The following is an 18,493-nucleotide window of genomic DNA, read 5'->3' as shown; positions in this document are numbered from 1 at the left end:
GGAGGAGCTAAGGACAGAGGGAGGAACTAAGGACAGAAGGAGGAGCTAAGGACAGAAGGAGGAGCTAAGGACAGAGGGAGGAACTAAGGACAGAAGGAGGAGCTAAGGACAGAAGGAGGAGCTAAGGACAGAAGGAGGAGCTAAGGACAGAAGGAGGAGCTAAGGACAGAAGGAGGAGCTAAGGACAGAGGGAGGAACTAAGGACAGAAGGAGGAGCTAAGGACAGAAGGAGGAGCTAAGGACAGAAGGAGGAGCTAAGGACAGAGGACTCTGGGACATCGTCCCTCGTCCCCACAGACATTGTTGATTTGTTTCTCACTGTCGCCCTCAGAGGAAACTGTTGTTGTGATTTTGGGCCTTACAAAAATAATTTGATTTGAACATGTGATGAGTGAAGAGATGATGAGGGACATTCAGAGTGGAGCTCCGCCTCTTTCAGGGAAAAGTGAGGATTCTTAGCAACTGGAGCGAGACAAATGTGTTTAGTCAAAGATTCTGCATTTGTCATTCCAACAACCAGGTCTGAACCGGGTCTGAACCGGGTCTAAACTGGGTCTAAACTGGGTCTAAACTGGGTCTAAACCCGCTTCAGGCCCAAAGTCACCCATGACCTCGACGGGAACAATGATTATTATGAGCTGCAACTAAACGTTATTTCAGTGTTCGACAATTAAACTATTATTTCTAATAGTTCAATTTAAAGGCATTTTTGACAAACTAAAGGTGTAAATCTGTGACGAAATCTTCCAGAGAAAATATTTATGAAAAAGTCTTTTATTGATCAGTGGAAACGCTCGTAGAGTCTTCTTTGTCCAACTCGAGGAACCGTGTCCACCAGCAACCTGCAGCAGAGGACACGTCCATGAAGAGCAGCTTTAAACCTGTGTGGGTGGGTTGGTTGGGTTAGTTGGGTTTTTTACGTACTTGACTCCGTAGGCGAGGATGACGACTCCGATCAGAACTCCAATGGTTCCGTCCAAAAACCACACGTCTGGATGGTCTTTATAAACCTCTGCACTGATGAGGATGGAGAAGCCTATGAGCGCCCCCACCAGGGAGTTAAAGCCTGTGCAACAGACAGAACACACTGTCTCTGCTGATCTGGAATATCTTTTCATCAACTGCAAACCATTTTATTCGCCGCGCAAATTTGCCTCATTCATTCTGACTGCTGTTTACATCCCGCTGAGCGCGCGCTCGTAGGAGGCAGAGCAGATCAGAAGAGTAGAGCAGACCTATCCAGACTCCTTGTGTTTTATCCTAGGCAATTTTAACAAGGGAAATCTCAGCCACGAACTATCAAAGTGCAGACAGTTTATTAAAGTCCCTAGAGCAGAACACACTGCATCACTGCTACACAACAGTCGGCCACGCCTTCCACGCCGTGGGCGGAGCCACGCTGGGCTCGTCAGACCACGTCATGGTTCACCTGATCCTCACGAACAGACAGAGGCTGAAGCTCTGCAAACCTGTAGTGAGGACTTCTGAGAGGTGGACCAATGAGGAGGAGGAGGAGGAGCTACGTGTGTGTTTGGACATTACAGACTGGGAGGAGCTACACGAACACTGTGATGTCACACATTCTGTGAGGAGCATTAAACCATATCACACCAAAGTCACCACAGGGGCGGAGCTAGAGGACAGCGCACAGGGGCGGAGCTAGAGGACAGCGCACAGGGGCGGAGCTAGAGGGCAGCGCACAGGGCCGGAGCTAGAGGGCAGCGCACAGGGCCGGAGCTAGAGGGCTCTACAAAGAGGCAAAGTACGGGTTCTACTGCAGATTTGACAGCCCCTCCCCCACTGCAGCCACCTCTGCCAACCCGACCCCGTCCCCCACCTCCCCTGCCCCTCTCACAGTTCAGGAACAGGAAGTAAACAGACTATTTCACAAATCCAACCCGCGAAAGGCTGCTGGACCAGACGGTGTCACCCCGGCCACCTTAAGACACTGTGCAGGCAAGCTGGCGCCTGTCTTCACTGGCATTTTTAACACCCAAGTTGTCCATCATTGTCCCTGTCCCCAAGAAGCCCCGGATCACTGGACTTAATGACCACAGACCTGTGGCACTGACGTCTGTAGTCATGAGCGCCTGGTCCTGCCCCACCTCAAGTCCTTCACCTCCCCCCTGCAGGACCCCCTCCTGGACCCCCTGCTGGACCCCCTGCTGGACCCCCTGCTGGACCCCCTGCTAGAGCCCCTGCTGGACCCCCTCCTGGACCCCCTGATGGACCTCCAGCTGGACCCCCCCTTCTGGACCCCCTCCTGGACCCCCTGCTGGACCCCCTGCTGGACCCCCCGCTGGACCCCCTGCTGGACCCCCCGCTGGACCCCCTCCTGGACCTCCTGCTGGACCCCCTCCTGGACCTCCTGCTGGACCTCCTGCTGGACCCCCCCTTCTGGACCCCCTCCTGGACCTCCTGCTGGACCCCCTCCTGGACCCCCTCCTGGACCTCCTGCTGGACCCCCCCTTCTGGACCCCCTGCTGGACCCCCTGCTGGACCCCCCGCTGGACCCCCTGCTGGACCCCCTGCTGGACCCCCTCCTGGACCTCCTGCTGGAACCCCTCCTGGACCCCCTCCTGGACCTCCTGCTGGACCCCCCCTGCTGGACCCCCTGCTGGACCTCCTGTAGTTCTCCTACAGAACCAACAGGTCTGTGGACGACACCATCAACCTGGCTCTCCACTTCACCTGGACTCCTCGGGAACCTACACCAGGATCAACACCACCTCCTGCTCTGCTCCAGGACAAGCTCTCCCAGCTCAACCTGCCTGACTCCATCTGCAGGAGGAGCACTGACTCCATCTGCAGGGGGAGCGCTGACTCCATCTGCAGGAGGAGAACTGACTCCATCTGCAGGAGGAGCACTGACTCCACCTTCACTCACTGCACTGTACAATTTTTAATGCACAAAATATTTAAATTATGTACATATCGTGCCTATTTTTAACTCCACTCATCTATTTTTAATATCTGGTAGTTATTCACTGTCCATTGTTCTGTGTTTGATGTTTGTGTTGTTAGCATATTCTGATTGTGATTCTGTCAGAGAACAGCGCCCCCACCAGGCACTTACTGCACATCTAAAGCTCTTATTTCTGACTTTAAACTCAGACTTCCTGTGGGTGTGTCTTACCGTCTGTGATGAGGGCGCGGCTCGTCAGGACTCCACCCAAAAGCATTTTTAAAACGGCCAAAACCAGGCAGAGCGTCCCACTGAGGACGGACACGCTGAACAGGAAGTCATCCTGCAACAAGCAACGTCCAAGTGTCACTGTGTGTGTCTGATGGTGTGTGTGTGTGTGTGTGTGTGTGTCTGATGGTGTGTGTGTGTGTGTGTGTCTGATGGTGTGTGTGTGTGTGTGTCTGATGGTGTGTGTGTGTGTGTGTGTCTGATGGTGTGTGTGTGTGTGTGTGTGTGTGTGTGTCTGATGGTGTGTGTGTGTGTGTGTGTCTGATGGTGTGTGTGTGTGTGTGTGTGTGTGTGTGTCTGATGGTGTGTGTGTGTGTGTGTGTCTGATGGTGTGTGTGTGTGTCTGATGGTGTGTCTGATGGTGTGTGTGTCTGATGGTGTGTCTGATGGTGTGTGTGTGTGTGTCTGATGGTGTGTCTGATGGTGTGTGTGTGTGTGATGGTGTGTCTGATGGTGTGTGTGTGTGTGTGTCTGATGGTGTGTGTGTGTGTGTGTCTGATGGTGTGTGTGTGTCTGATGGTGTGTCTGATGGTGTGTGTGTCTGATGCTGTGTGTGTGTGTGTGTCTGATGGTGTGTGTGTGTCTGATGGTGTGTGTGTGTGTGTGTGTGTGTGTGTGTGTTTGTGTGATGGTGTGTGTCTGATGGTGTGTGTGTGATGGTGTGTGTCTGGTGTTGTGTGTCTGATGGTGTGTGTCTGATGGTGTGTGTCAGATGGTGTGTGTCTGATGTTGTGTGTCTGATGGTGTGTGTCTGATGGTGTGTGTCTGATGGTGTGTGTGTGTGATGGTGTGTGTCTGACGGTGTGTGTGTGTGATGGTGTGTGTCTGACGGTGTGTGTCTGAGGTTGTGTGTCTGATGGTGTGTGTCAGATGGTGTGTGTCTGATGTTGTGTGTCTGATGACGTGTGTCTGATGGTGTGTGTGTGTGATGGTGTGTGTCTGACGGTGTGTGTCTGAGGTTGTGTGTCTGATGGTGTGTGTGTGATGGTGTGTGTCTGGTGTTGTGTGTCTGATGACGTGTGTCTGATGGTGTGTGTCTGATGGTGTGTGTCTGACGGTGTGTGTCTGATGGTGTGTGTGTGATGATGTGTGTCTGATGGTGTGTGTCCGATAGTGTGTGTGTGATGGTGTGTGTCTGATGGTGTGTGTCTGATGGTGTGTGTGTGATGATGTGTGTCTGATGGTGTGTGTCCGATAGTGTGTGTGTGATGGTGTGTGTCTGATGGTGTGTGTCTGATGGTGTGTGTCTGATGGTGTGTGTGTCTGATGGTGTATGTCTGAGGTTGTGTGTCTGATGGTGTGTGTCTGATGGTGTGTGTGTGTCTGATGGTGTGTGTCTGATGGTGTGTGTGTCTGATGGTGTGTGTCTGATGATGTGTGTCTGATGGTGTGTGTCTGATGGTGTGTGTGTGTCTGATGGTGTGTGTCTGATAGTGTCTGTGTGATGGTGTGTGTCTGATGGTGTGTGTCTGATGGTGTGTGTCTGATGATGTGTGTCTGATGGTGTGTGTCTGATGGTGTGTGTCTGATGGTGTGTGTGTGTGATGGTGTGTGTCTGACGGTGTGTGTCTGAGGTTGTGTGTCTGAGGTTGTGTGTCTGAGGTTGTGTGTCTGAGGTTGTGTGTCTGATGGTGTGTGTCTGATGGTGTGTGTCTGATGGTGTGTGTCTGAGGTTGTGTGTCTGAGGTTGTGTGTCTGATGGTGTGTGTCTGATGGTGTGTGTCTGATAGTGTCTGTGTGATGGTGTGTGTCTGATGGTGTGTGTGTCTGATGGTGTGTGTGTGTGATGGTTGTGTGTGATGGTGTGTGTCTGATGAAATGGTCAAAGTCGTACCACTTCTGGAGGGTTCCGTGTGATGAGGTCGTAGATGGCTTTTCCCATGATGCAAAGGGAAGAGAGGACGAAGAGCGCTCCGAGGACGACACACGCTCTGAAGGACACGAACCACTTTAGAATCATGTGCACTACAGCAGTGGTCTCACAGGGACACTGTCCAGGTCGTTATGGACAGTCCAGGTCGTTATGGACAGTCCAGGTCGTTATGGACAGTCCAGGTCGTTATGGACAGTCCAGGTCGTTATGGACGGGTTCAGTTCGAGGAGGCCGTTCTTCCCCCTCTGCAGATGCCACTGTGGTTTTCCACGTGGGCGGGGCACCGGGCGGGGCACTGTCCAGTTCCCCACCCAGGGACTCCAAGAAGGCCTCCACACATATGATAATCACACGCAATAGCAGCAGCAGCAGCAGCAGCAGCAGCAGCAGCATCAGCAGCAGCAGCACCAGAAGCAGCAGCAGCAGAAGCAGCAGCACCAGAAGCAGCAGCAGCAGCAGCAGCAGCAGCAGCAGCAGAAGCAGCAGCAGCAGCAGCAGCAGCAGCAGCAGCAGCAGCATCAGCAGCAGCAGCACCAGAAGCAGCAGCAGCAGAAGCAGCAGCACCAGAAGCAGCAGCAGCAGCAGCAGCAGCAGCAGCAGCAGAAGCAGCAGCAGCAGCAGCAGCAGCAGCAGCAGCAGCAGCACCAGAAGCAGCAGCAGCAGCAGAAGCAGCAGCACCAGAAGCAGCAGCAGCAGCAGCAGCAGCAGAAGCAGCAGCAGCAGCAGCAGCAGCACCAGAAGCAGCAGCAGCAGCAGAAGCAGCAGCACCAGAAGCAGCAGCAGCAGCAGCAGCAGCAGCACCAGAAGCAGCAGCAGCAGCAGCAGCAGCAGCAGCAGCAGCAGCAGCACCAGAAGCAGCAGCAGCAGCAGAAGCAGCAGCAGCAGCAGCAGCAGCACCAGAAGCAGCAGCAGCAGCAGCAGCAGCAGCAGCACCAGAAGCAGCAGCAGCAGCAGCAGCAGCAGCAGCAGCAGAAGCAGCAGAAGCAGCAGCAGCAGCAGCAGCAGCAGCAGCAGCAGCAGCAGCAGCAGCATCAGTCTCTCTCACATGTTTTCTCTGGCCGCAGAGTGGACGGCTGCAGCGCTGCTGTATCTCCACAGGACGATGGACGATGACAGAACGTCCAGTGAAGCATCGAACTGAAAACACCAGGAAAAAACATCAAAAGTGACGAGAAAATACAAAGAAAACAAGAGAAAATAAAGACTCACCGCGAATCCAAACGCAGACGAGCTGTGTCTGGAGAAGGACACGGCTGCAACACAAACACACGCTTCAGAGGGCGGGCGGAGCGCGGGCGGAGCGCGGGCGGAGCTCTGTTTATTCTGGATATATTTATGTGAAACATTTTGGGCAGAATCGTGTCTTTGTGCAGCTCCATGTGACACAAGCTTAGATTTAGTTCTTAGATAGTTCTCAGACTCAGACCACAGGTGTTCAGCAGGTGTTTCACAGGTGTTCAGCAGGTGTTCAGCAGGTGTTCAGCAGGTGTTTCACAGGTGTTCAGCAGGTGTTCAGCAGGTGTTCAGCAGGTGTTCAGCAGGTGTTTCACAGGTGTTCAGCAGGTGTTCAGCAGGTGTTCAGCAGGTGTTTCACAGGTGTTCAGCAGGTGTTCAGCAGGTGTTCAGCAGGTGTTCAGCAGGTGTTTCACAGGTGTTCAGCAGGTGTTCAGCAGGTGTTCAGCAGGTGTTTCACAGGTGTTCAGCAGGTGTTCAGCAGGTGTTCAGCAGGTGTTTCACAGGTGTTCAGCAGGTGTTCAGCAGGTGTTCAGCAGGTGTTCAGCAGGTGTTCAACAGGTGTTCCGCAGGTGTTCAACAGGTGTTTCACAGGTGTTCAGCAGGTGTTTCACAGGTGTTCAGCAGGTGTTCAACAGGTGTTCAGCAGGTGTTTCACAGGTGTTTCACAGGTGTTCAGCAGGTGTTCAACAGGTGTTCAGCAGGTGTTTCACAGGTGTTCAGCAGGTGTTTCACAGGTGTTCAGCAGGTGTTCAGCAGGTGTTTCACAGGTGTTCCGCAGGTGTTCCACAGGTGTTCAGCAGGTGTTTCACAGGTGTTCAGCAGGTGTTCAGCAGGTGTTTCACAGGTGTTCAGCAGGTGTTCCGCAGGTGTTCAGCAGGTGTTCAGCAGGTGTTCAGCAGGTGTTTCACAGGTGTTCAGCAGGTGTTTCACAGGTGTTCAGCAGGTGTTCAGCAGGTGTTTCACAGGTGTTCAGCAGGTGTTTCACAGGTGTTCAGCAGGTGTTTCACAGGTATTCAGCAGGTGTTTCACAGGTGTTCAGCAGGTGTTCCGCAGGTGTTCAGCAGGTGTTTCACAGGTGTTCAGCAGGTGTTCAACAGGTGTTCAGCAGGTGTTTCACAGGTGTTCAGCAGGTGTTTCACAGGTGTTCAGCAGCTGTTCCGCAGGTGTTCAACAGGTGTTCCGCAGGTGTTCAGCATGTGTTCCGCAGGTGTTCAGCAGGTGTTTCACAGGTGTTCAGCAGGTGTTTCACAGGTGTTCAGCAGGTGTTCAGCAGGTGTTCAGCAGGTGTTTCACAGGTGTTCAGCAGGTGTTCAGCAGGTGTTCAGCAGGTGTTTCACAGGTGTTCAGCAGGTGTTTCGCAGGTGTTCAGCAGGTGTTCAGCAGGTGTTTCACAGGTGTTCAGCAGGTGTTTCACAGGTGTTCAGCAGGTGTTCAGCAGGTGTTTCACAGGTGTTCAGCAGGTGTTCAGCAGGTGTTCAGCAGGTGTTTCATAGGTGTTCAGCGGGTGTTCAGCAGGTGTTCCACAGGTGTTCAGCAGGTGTTCAGCAGGTGTTTCACAGGTGTTCAGCAGGTGTTTCACAGGTGTTCAGCAGGTGTTCAGCAGGTGTTAAGCAGGTGTTTCACAGGTGTTCAGCAGGTGTTTCACAGGTGTTCAGCAGGTGTTTCACAGGTGTTCAGCAGGTGTTCAGCAGGTGTTTCACAGGTGTTCAGCAGGTGTTCAGCAGGTGTTTCACAGGTGTTCAGCAGGTGTTCAGCAGGTGTTTCACAGGTGTTCAGCAGGTGTTTCACAGGTGTTCAGCAGGTGTTTCACAGGTGTTCAACAGGTGTTAAGCAGGTGTTTCACAGGTGTTCAGCAGGTGTTTCACAGGTGTTCAGCAGGTGTTCCACAGGTGTTCAGCAGGTGTTTCGCAGGTGTTCAGCAGGTGTTCCGCAGGTGTTCAACAGGTGTTTCACAGGTGTTCAGCAGGTGTTTCACAGGTGTTCAGCAGGTGTTCAACAGGTGTTCAGCAGGTGTTTCACAGGTGTTCAGCAGGTGTTCCACAGGTGTTCAGCAGGTGTTTCACAGGTGTTCAGCAGGTGTTCCGCAGGTGTTCAGCAGGTGTTCCGCAGGTGTTCCACAGGTGTTCAGCAGGTGTTTCACAGGTGTTCAGCAGGTGTTTCACAGGTGTTCAGCAGGTGTTCCGCAGGTGTTCAGCAGGTGTTCCGCAGGTGTTCCACAGGTGTTCAGCAGGTGTTCAGCAGGTGTTCAGCAGGTGTTTCACAGGTGTTCAGCAGGTGTTCAGCAGGTGTTCAGCAGGTGTTCAGCAGGTGTTTCACAGGTGTTCAGCAGGTGTTTCACAGGTGTTCAGCAGGTGTTCAGCAGGTGTTCAGCAGGTGTTTCACAGGTGTTCAGCAGGTGTTCAGCAGGTGTTTCACAGGTGTTCAGCAGGTGTTCCGCAGGTGTCAGCAGGTGTTCAGCAGGTGTTCAGCAGGTGTTTCACAGGTGTTCAGCAGGTGTTTCACAGGTGTTCAGCAGGTGTTTCACAGGTGTTCAGCAGGTGTTTCACAGGTGTTCAGCAGGTGTTTCACAGGTATTCAGCAGGTGTTCAGCAGGTGTTTCACAGGTGTTCAGCAGGTGTTTCACAGGTGTTCAGCAGGTGTTTCACAGGTATTCAGCAGGTGTTTCACAGGTGTTCAGCAGGTGTTCCGCAGGTGTTCAGCAGGTGTTCCGCAGGTGTTCAGCAGGTGTTTCACAGGTGTTCAGCAGGTGTTCAACAGGTGTTCAGCAGGTGTTCCGCAGGTGTTCAGCAGGTGTTTCACAGGTGTTCAGCAGGTGTTTCACAGGTGTTCAGCAGGTGTTCCGCAGGTGTTCAGCAGGTGTTCAGCAGGTGTTTCACAGGTGTCAGCAGGTGTTCCACAGGTGTTCAGCAGGTGTTTCACAGGTGTTCCGCAGGTGTTTCAAAGGTGTTCAGCAGGTGTTCAGCAGGTGTTTCACAGGTGTTCAGCAGGTGTTTCACAGGTGTTCAGCAGGTGTTCAGCAGGTGTTTCACAGGTGTTCAGCAGGTGTTTCACAGGTGTTCAGTAGGTGTTTCACAGGTGTTCAGCAGGTGTTTCACAGGTGTTCAGCAGGTGTTCAGCAGGTGTTCAGCAGGTGTTTCACAGGTGTTCAGCAGGTGTTTCACAGGTGTTCAGCAGGTGTTTCACAGGTGTTCAGTAGGTGTTTCACAGGTGTTCAGCAGGTGTTTCACAGGTGTTCAGCAGGTGTTCAGCAGGTGTTTCACAGGTGTTCAGCAGGTGTTTCACGGGTGTTCAGCAGGTGTTTCACAGGTGTTCAGCAGGTGTTTCACAGATGTTCAGCAGGTGTTCAGCAGGTGTTTCACAGATGTTCAGCAGGTGTTCAGCAGGTGTTTCACAGGTGTTCAGCAGGTGTTCAGCAGGTGTTTCACAGGTGTTCAGTAGGTGTTTCACAGGTGTTCAGCAGGTGTTTCACAGGTGTTCAGCAGGTGTTCAGCAGGTGTTTCACAGGTGTTCAGCAGGTGTTTCACAGGTGTTCAGCAGGTGTTTCACAGGTGTTCAGTAGGTGTTTCACAGGTGTTCAGCAGGTGTTTCACAGGTGTTCAGCAGGTGTTCAGCAGGTGTTTCACAGGTGTTCAGCAGGTGTTTCACGGGTGTTCAGCAGGTGTTTCACAGGTGTTCAGTAGGTGTTTCACAGGTGTTCAGCAGGTGTTTCACAGGTGTTTCACAGGTGTTCAGCAGGTGTTCAGCAGGTGTTTCACAGGTGTTCAGCAGGTGTTCAGCAGGTGTTTCACAGGTGTTCAGCAGGTATTTCACAGGTGTTCAGCAGGTATTTCACAGGTGTTCAGCAGGTGTTCAGCAGGTGTTTCACAGGTGTTCAGCAGGTGTTTCACGGGTGTTCAGCAGGTGTTTCACAGGTGTTCAGCAGGTGTTTCACAGATGTTCAGCAGGTGTTCAGCAGGTGTTTCACAGATGTTCAGCAGGTGTTCAGCAGGTGTTTCACAGGTGTTCTGCAGGTGTTCAGTAGGTGTTTCACAGGTGTTCTGCAGGTGTTCAGTAGGTGTTTCACAGGTGTTCAGTAGGTGTTTCACAGGTGTTCAGCAGGTGTTCAGCAGGTGTTTCACAGGTGTTCAGCAGGTGTTAAGCAGGTGTTCAGCAGGTGTTTTACAGGTGTTCTACAGGTGTTTTACAGGTGTTCTACAAGTGTTTTACAGGTGTTCTACAGGTGTTTTTACAGGTGTTTTACAGGTGTTTTACAGGTGTTTTACAGGTGTTCTACAGGTGTTTTACAGGTGTTTTACAGGTGTTCTACAAGTGTTTTACAGGTGTTTTATAGGTGTTTTACAGGTGTTTTATAGGTGTTTTACAGGTGTTTTACAGTTGTTTTACAGGTGTTCTACAGGTGTTTTACAGGTGTTCTACAAGTGTTTTACAGGTGTTTTATAGGTGTTTTACAGGTGTTTTACAGTTGTTTTACAGGTGTTCTACAGGTGTTTTACAGGTGTTCTACAAGTGTTTTACAGGTGTTTTATAGGTGTTTTACAGGTGTTTTACAGTTGTTTTACAGGTGTTCTACAGGTGTTTTACAGGTGTTCTACAGGTGTTTTACAGGTGTTTTACAGGTGTTCTACAGGTGTTCTACAGGTGTTTTACAGGTGTTTTACAGGTGTTCTACAGGTGTTCTACAAGTGTTTTACAGGTGTTTTACAGGTGTTCTACAAGTGTTTTACAGGTGTTTTATAGGTGTTTTACAGGTGTTCTACAGGTGTTTTACAGGTGTTTTACAGGTGTTTTACAGGTGTTCTACAGGTGTTTTACAGGTGTTCTACAGGTGTTTTTACAGATGTTTTACAGGTGTCTACAGGTGTTTTACAGGTGTTCTACAGGTGTTTTACAGGTGTTTTACAGGTGTTCTACAAGTGTTTTACAGGTGTTTTATAGGTGTTTTACAGGTGTTTTACAGTTGTTTTACAGGTGTTCTACAGGTGTTTTACAGGTGTTCTACAAGTGTTTTACAGGTGTTTTACAGGTGTTCTACAAGTGTTTTACAGGTGTTTTACAGGTGTTCTACAAGTGTTTTACAGGTGTTTTATAGGTGTTTTACAGGTGTTTTACAGTTGTTTTACAGGTGTTCTACAGGTGTTTTACAGGTGTTCTACAAGTGTTTTACAGGTGTTTTATAGGTGTTTTACAGGTGTTTTACAGTTGTTTTACAGGTGTTCTACAGGTGTTTTACAGGTGTTTTACAGGTGTTCTACAAGTGTTTTACAGGTGTTTTATAGGTGTTTTACAGGTGTTTTACAGTTGTTTTACAGGTGTTCTACAGGTGTTTTACAGGTGTTCTACAAGTGTTTTACAGGTGTTTTACAGGTGTTCTACAGGTGTTCTACAGGTGTTTTACAGGTGTTTTACAGGTGTTCTACAGGTGTTCTACAAGTGTTTTACAGGTGTTTTACAGGTGTTCTACAAGTGTTTTACAGGTGTTTTACAGGTGTTCTACAGGTGTTGTACAGGTGTTTTACAGGTGTTCTACAGGTGTTTTTACAGGTGTTTTACAGGTGTTCTACAGGTGTTTTACAGGTGTTCTACAGGTGTTTTACAGGTGTTCTACAAGTGTTTTACAGGTGTTCTACAGGTGTTCTACAGGTGTTTTACAGGTGTTTTACAGGTGTTCTACAGGTGTTCTACAAGTGTTTTACAGGTGTTCTACAGGTGTTCTACAAGTGTTTTACAGGTGTTTTACAGGTGTTCTACAGGTGTTGTACAGGTGTTTTACAGGTGTTCTACAGGTGTTTTTACAGGTGTTTTACAGGTGTTCTACAGGTGTTTTACAGGTGTTCTACAGGTGTTTTACAGGTGTTCTACAAGTGTTTTACAGGTGTTTTACAGGTGTTCTACAGGTGTTTTACAGGTGTTCTACAGGTGTTTTACAGGTGTTCTACAAGTGTTTTACAGGTGTTTTACAGGTTTTCTACAAGTGTTTTACAGGTGTTTTATAGGTGTTTTACAGGTGTTTTACAGTTGTTTTACAGGTGTTCTACAGGTGTTTTACAGGTGTTCTACAGGTGTTCTACAAGTGTTTTACAGGTGTTCTACAGGTGTTCTACAGGTGTTTTACAGGTGTTTTACAGGTGTTCTACAGGTGTTCTACAAGTGTTTTACAAGTGTTTTACAGGTGTTTTACAGGTGTTCTACAAGTTTTTTACAGGTGTTTTATAGGTGTTTTACAGGTGTTTTACAGTTGTTTTACAGGTGTTCTACAGGTGTTTTACAGGTGTTCTACAAGTGTTTTACAGGTGTTTTACAGGTGTTCTACAGGTGTTCTACAGGTGTTTTACAGGTGTTCTACAGGTGTTTTTACAGGTGTTTTACAGGTGTTCTACAGGTGTTTTACAGGTGTTCTACAGGTGTTTTACAGGTGTTCTACAAGTGTTTTACAGGTGTTTTACAGGTGTTCTACAAGTGTTTTACAGGTGTTTTACAGGTGTTTTACAGTTGTTTTACAGGTGTTCTACAGGTGTTTTACAGGTGTTCTACAGGTGTTCTACAGGTGTTTTACAGGTGTTCTACAGGTGTTTTACAGGTGTTTTACAGGTGTGTGTTGTGTAAATGTGTTTCTTACTGAAAGCAGCGACGGCCAGGACCGTAGTGACCACCACACTGACCCAGGACACAGCCAGGGCTTTTCTCCTCAAACTCTGAGCCTCGCGAGGTTTGAGATGTAGACTGCTCTGGAGGAGTCCTGAGGGGAGCGGAGGCAAGGGGAGGGGGGGCGGGGACAGGGGGAGAGGGGGCGGGGACAGGGGAGAGGAGATTGAACTGGGACAAACACATCTGTCACAGACTGGACATAGAACTGGACGTAGAGTCTCACTGTGCGGCTGGAGCCCGTTGAAGCTCACGCTACGTTCAGACCGCTGCGTCATAACCTGCTCAGTTCTGACTCAGCTCCGCCTCTCGCCGCTCTGAAGGAAGCTCCTGATTGGTCGACGTGCCATAAATTTTGGCTAAAGTTTGGTGATTCAGAATTTGGCATCTGTGAGTGTAATAGGTACACGCCCCCTTTCCTTAGCAACGAGCCGTGCTAACTGTCAATCAAACCTGTTGCTAACTAGACCTCTGGGAAAGAAGGCTCCTGATTGGTCATTATTATTGTTCAAAAGTGAAATAAAGACCAAGATCATGTCGAGGTTTTTACACCAACATCTGAAGTTCAGAAGGTGGAGTCTGAAGTCCAGAAGGTGGAGTCTAAAGTCCAGAAGGTGGAGTCTAAAGTCCAGAATGTGGAGTCTAAAGTCCAGAAGGTGGAGTCTGAAGTCCAGAAGGTGGAGTCTAAAGTCCAGAAGGTGGAGTCTGAAGTCCAGAAGGTGGAGTCTAAAGTCCAGAAGGTGGAGTCTAAAGTCCAGAAGGTGGAGTCTAAAGTCCAGAAGGTGGAGTCTGAAGTCCAGAAGGTGGAGTCTGAAGTCCAGAAGGTGGAGTCTGAAGTCCAGAAGGTTGAGTCTGAAGTCCAGAATGTGGAGTCTGAAGTCCAGAATATGGAGTCTGAAGTCCAGAAGGTGGAGTCTGAAGTCCAGAAGGTTGAGTCTGAAGTCCAGAATGTGGAGTCTGAAGTCCAGAATATGGAGTCTGAAGTCCAGAAGGTTGAGTCTGAAGTCCAGAATGTGGAGTCTGAAGTCCAGAATATGGAGTCTGAAGTCCAGAAGGTGGAGTCTGAAGTCCAGAAGGTGGAGTCTGAAGTCCAGAAGGTGGAGTCTGAAGTCCAGAATGTGGAGTCTGAAGTCCAGAATATGGAGTCTGAAGTCCAGAATGTGGAGTCTGAAGTCCAGAATGTGGAGTCTGAAGTCCAGAAGGTGGAGTCTGAAGTCCAGAAGGTGGAGTCTGAAGTCCAGAATGTGGAGTCTGAAGTCCAGAATATGGAGTCTGAAGTCCAGAAGGTGGAGTCTGAAGTCCAGAAGGTGGAGTCTGAAGTCCAGAAGGTGGAGTCTGAAGTCCAGAAGGTGGAGTCTGAAGTCCAGAAGGTGGAGTCTAAAGTCCAGAATGTGGAGTCTGAAGTCCAGAAGGTGGAGTCTAAAGTCCAGAAGGTGGAGTCTGAAGTCCAGAAGGTGGAGTCTAAAGTCCAGAAGGTGGAGTCTGAAGTCCAGAAGGTTGAGTCTGAAGTCCAGAATGTGGAGTCTGAAGTCCAGAATGTGGAGTCTGAAGTCCAGAATATGGAGTCTGAAGTCCAGAAGGTGGAGTCTGAAGTCCAGAAGGTGGAGTCTGAAGTCCAGAAGGTGGAGTCTGAAGTCCAGAATGTGGAGTCTGAAGTCCAGAATATGGAGTCTGAAGTCCAGAATGTGGAGTCTGAAGTCCAGAATGTGGAGTCTGAAGTCCAGAAGGTGGAGTCTGAAGTCCAGAAGGTGGAGTCTGAAGTCCAGAATGTGGAGTCTGAAGTCCAGAAGGTGGAGTCTGAAGTCCAGAAGGTGGAGTCTAAAGTCCAGAATGTGGAGTCTGAAGTCCAGAAGGTGGAGTCTAAAGTCCAGAAGGTGGAGTCTGAAGTCCAGAAGGTGGAGTCTAAAGTCCAGAAGGTGGAGTCTGAAGTCCAGAAGGTGGAGTCTGAAGTCCAGAAGGTGGAGTCTGAAGTTCAGGTTTCAAAGAGGGTCATCTATTCTGTTTAATCAGTTTTCTGCCACTGAACTTAACCTGAACAAACTATGTCCACGTCTATGAACGTGACAGTCTCATTCTGCTGTTTTAATCCTAGTTTCTAAATGTCCTGGTTTAGTCCTGGTTTAGTCCTGGTTTAGTCCTGGTTTAGTCCTGGTTTGGACCTGGTTTAGACCTGGTTTAGACCTGGTTTAGTCCCGGTTTAGTCCTGGTTTAGACCTGGTTTAGTCCTGGTTTAGTCCTGGTTTGGACCTGGTTTAGACCTGGTTTAGACCTGGTTTAGTCCTGGTTTAGACCTGGTTTAGTCCTGGTTTAGTCCTGGTTTAGACCTGGTTTAGTCCTGGTTTAGACCTGGTTTAGTCCTGGTTTGGACCTGATTTAGTCCTGGTTTAGTCCTGGTTTAGTCCTGGTTTGGACCTGGTTTAGACCTGGTTTAGACCTGGTTTAGACCTGGTTTAGTCCTGGTTTAGTCCTGGTTTAGTCCTGGTTTGGACCTGGTTTAGACCTGGTTTAGACCTGGTTTAGACCTGGTTTAGTCCTGGTTTAGTCCTGGTTTAGTCCTGGTTTGGACCTGGTTTAGACCTGGTTTAGACCTGGTTTAGACCTGGTTTAGACCTGGTTTAGTCCTGGTTTAGACCTGGTTTAGTCCTGGTTTAGTCCTGGTTTAGTCCTGGTTTAGACCTGGTTTAGACCTGGTTTAATCCTGGTTTAGACCTGGTTTAGTCCTGGTTTAGTCCTGGTTTAGACCTGGTTTAGTCCTGGTTTAGACCTGGTTTAGTCCTGGTTTAGAACTGGTTTAGTCCTGGTTTAGAACTGGTTTTACCTGGTTTAGTCCTGGTTTAGACCTGGTTTAGTCCTGGTTTAGACCTGGTTTAGTCCTGGTTTAGAACTGGTTTTACCTGGTTTAGTCCTGGTTTAGACCTGGTTTAGTCCTGGTTTAGACCTGGTTTAGTCCTGGTTTAGAACTGGTTTTACCTGGTTTAGTCGTGGTTTAGACCTGGTTTAGTCCTGGTTTAGACCTGGTTTAGAACTGGTTTAGTCCTGGTTTAGTTCTGGTCTAGACCTGGTTTAGTCCTGGTTTAGTCCTGGTTTAGTCCCTGTTTGGACCTGGTTTAGTCCTGGTTTGGACCTGGTTTAGACCTGGTTTAGACCTGGTTTAGACCTGGTTTAGTCCTGGTTTAGACCTGGTTTAGTCCTGGTTTGGACCTGATTTAGTCCTGGTTTAGTCCTGGTTTAGTCCTGGTTTGGACCTGGTTTAGACCTGGTTTAGACCTGGTTTAGACCTGGTTTAGTCCTGGTTTAGTCCTGGTTTAGACCTGGTTTAGTCCTGGTTTTGTCCTGGGTTAGTCCTGGTTTGGACCTGATTTAGTCCTGGTTTAGTCCTGGTTTAGACCTGGTTTAGTCCTGGTTTAGTCCTGGTTTAGTCCTGGTTTGGACCTGGTTTAGACCTGGTTTAGACCTGGTTTAGACCTGGTTTAGACCTGGTTTAGTCCTGGTTTAGTCCTGGTTTAGTCCTGGTTTAGACCTGGTTTAGTCCTGGTTTTGTCCTGGGTTAGTCCTGGTTTAGTCCTGGTTTAGTCCTGGTTTGGACCTGGTTTAGACCTGGTTTAGACCTGGTTTAGACCTGGTTTAGACCTGGTTTAGTCCTGGTTTAGTCCTGGTTTAGACCTGGTTTAGTCCTGGTTTAGTCCTGGTTTAGTCCTGGTTTAGACCTGGTTTAGACCTGGTTTAGACCTGGTTTAGACCTGGTTTAGTCCTGGTTTAGTCCTGGTTTAGTCCTGGTTTAGAACTGGTTTTACCTGGTTTAGTCCTGGTTTAGACCTGGTTTAATCCTGGTTTAGACCTGGTTTAGTCCTGGTTTAGTCCTGGTTTAGTCCTGGTTTAGACCTGGTTTAGACCTGGTTTAATCCTGGTTTAGACCTGGTTTAGTCCTGGTTTAGTCCTGGTTTAAACCTGGTTTAGTCCTGGTTTAGACCTGGTTTAGTCCTGGTTTAGACCTGGTTTAGACCTGGTTTAGAACTGGTTTAGTCCTGGTTTAGAACTGGTTTTACCTGGTTTAGTCCTGGTTTAGACCTGGTTTAGTCCTGGTTTAGACCTGGTTTAGTCCTGGTTTAGAACTGGTTTTACCTGGTTTAGTCCTGGTTTAGACCTGGTTTTGTCCTGGTTTAGTTCTGGTCTAGACCTGGTTTAGTCCTGGTTTAGACCTGGTTTAATCCTGGTTTAGTCCTGGTTTAGTCCTGGTTTAGACCTGGTTTAGTCCTGGTTTAGACCTGGTTTAGACCTGGTTTAGTCCTGGTTTAGTCCCTGTTTGGACCTGGTTTAGTCCTGGTTTAGACCTGGTTTAGTCCTGGTTTAGACCTGGTTTAGTCCTGGTTTAGTCCTGGTTTAGACCTGGTTTAGTCCTGGTTTAGTCCCTGTTTGGACCTGGTTTAGTCCTGGTTTAGACCTGGTTTAGTCCTGGTTTAGACCTGGTTTAGACCTGGTTTAGTCCTGGTTTAGTCCCTGTTTGGACCTGGTTTAGTCCTGGTTTAGACCTGGTTTAGTCCTGGTTTAGTCCTGGTTTAGTCCTGGTTTAGACCTGGTTTAGTCCTGGTTTAGACCTGGTTTAGTCCTGGTTTAGTCCTGGTTTAGTCCTGGTTTAGAACTGGTTTTACCTGGTTTAGTCCTGGTTTAGACCTGGTTTAATCCTGGTTTAGACCTGGTTTAGTCCTGGTTTAGTCCTGGTTTAGTCCTGGTTTAGACCTGGTTTAGACCTGGTTTAATCCTGGTTTAGACCTGGTTTAGTCCTGGTTTAGTCCTGGTTTAGACCTGGTTTAGTCCTGGTTTAGACCTGGTTTAGTCCTGGTTTAGACCTGGTTTAGACCTGGTTTAGAACTGGTTTAGTCCTGGTTTAGAACTGGTTTTACCTGGTTTAGTCCTGGTTTAGACCTGGTTTAGTCCTGGTTTAGACCTGGTTTAGTCCTGGTTTAGAACTGGTTTTACCTGGTTTAGTCCTGGTTTAGACCTGGTTTAGTCCTGGTTTAGTTCTGGTCTAGACCTGGTTTAGTCCTGGTTTAGACCTGGTTTAATCCTGGTTTAGTCCTGGTTTAGTCCTGGTTTAGACCTGGTTTAGTCCTGGTTTAGACCTGGTTTAGACCTGGTTTAGTCCTGGTTTAGTCCCTGTTTGGACCTGGTTTAGTCCTGGTTTAGACCTGGTTTAGTCCTGGTTTAGACCTGGTTTAGTCCTGGTTTAGTCCTGGTTTAGACCTGGTTTAGTCCTGGTTTAGTCCCTGTTTGGACCTGGTTTAGTCCTGGTTTAGACCTGGTTTAGTCCTGGTTTAGACCTGGTTTAGTCCTGGTTTAGACCTGGTTTAGACCTGGTTTAGTCCTGGTTTAGTCCCTGTTTGGACCTGGTTTAGTCCTGGTTTAGACCTGGTTTAGACCTGGTTTAGATTAAGTATTTCACACCATTTCATGACAAAGAATTGAGCAGATTTAGTTTTTCTGGACATTTTAATAGAAATTGGGAATAAAACAAAAAAAGCTGAATTAGAATTTTTCAGGATGAAACGTCT

At 48.8% G+C, this 18,493-nt stretch overlaps 1 protein-coding gene across 1 annotated transcript in view; it reads right to left on the bottom strand.

The window, feature by feature from the left end:
* Positions 1-767: 767 nt before the first annotated feature.
* The window catches only part of LOC140371336 (transmembrane protein 163a-like), a 19,020-nt gene continuing 1,294 nt past the window's right edge, over positions 768-18,493 (bottom strand). Inside the window, exons 2-8 of the mRNA XM_072458444.1 lie at positions 12,919-13,038; positions 6,276-6,319; positions 6,112-6,203; positions 5,028-5,124; positions 3,137-3,248; positions 925-1,066; positions 768-842 (exon numbers count right to left, since the gene is read on the bottom strand). Of these exons, the coding sequence (XP_072314545.1) occupies positions 782-842; positions 925-1,066; positions 3,137-3,248; positions 5,028-5,124; positions 6,112-6,203; positions 6,276-6,319; positions 12,919-13,038 (668 nt within the window). The 3' untranslated portion in view covers positions 768-781. The remainder of the gene's footprint in view (positions 843-924; positions 1,067-3,136; positions 3,249-5,027; positions 5,125-6,111; positions 6,204-6,275; positions 6,320-12,918; positions 13,039-18,493) is intronic.

This window comes from Eucyclogobius newberryi, unplaced genomic scaffold (assembly GCF_026437365.1).
Source record: "Eucyclogobius newberryi isolate DKJ021-1_F unplaced genomic scaffold, fEucNew1.0.hap1 SCAF_215, whole genome shotgun sequence".
In the NCBI taxonomy this organism is placed as follows: domain Eukaryota; kingdom Metazoa; phylum Chordata; class Actinopteri; order Gobiiformes; family Gobiidae; genus Eucyclogobius; species Eucyclogobius newberryi.
This window is presented reverse-complemented; position numbering and strand designations above follow the sequence as displayed.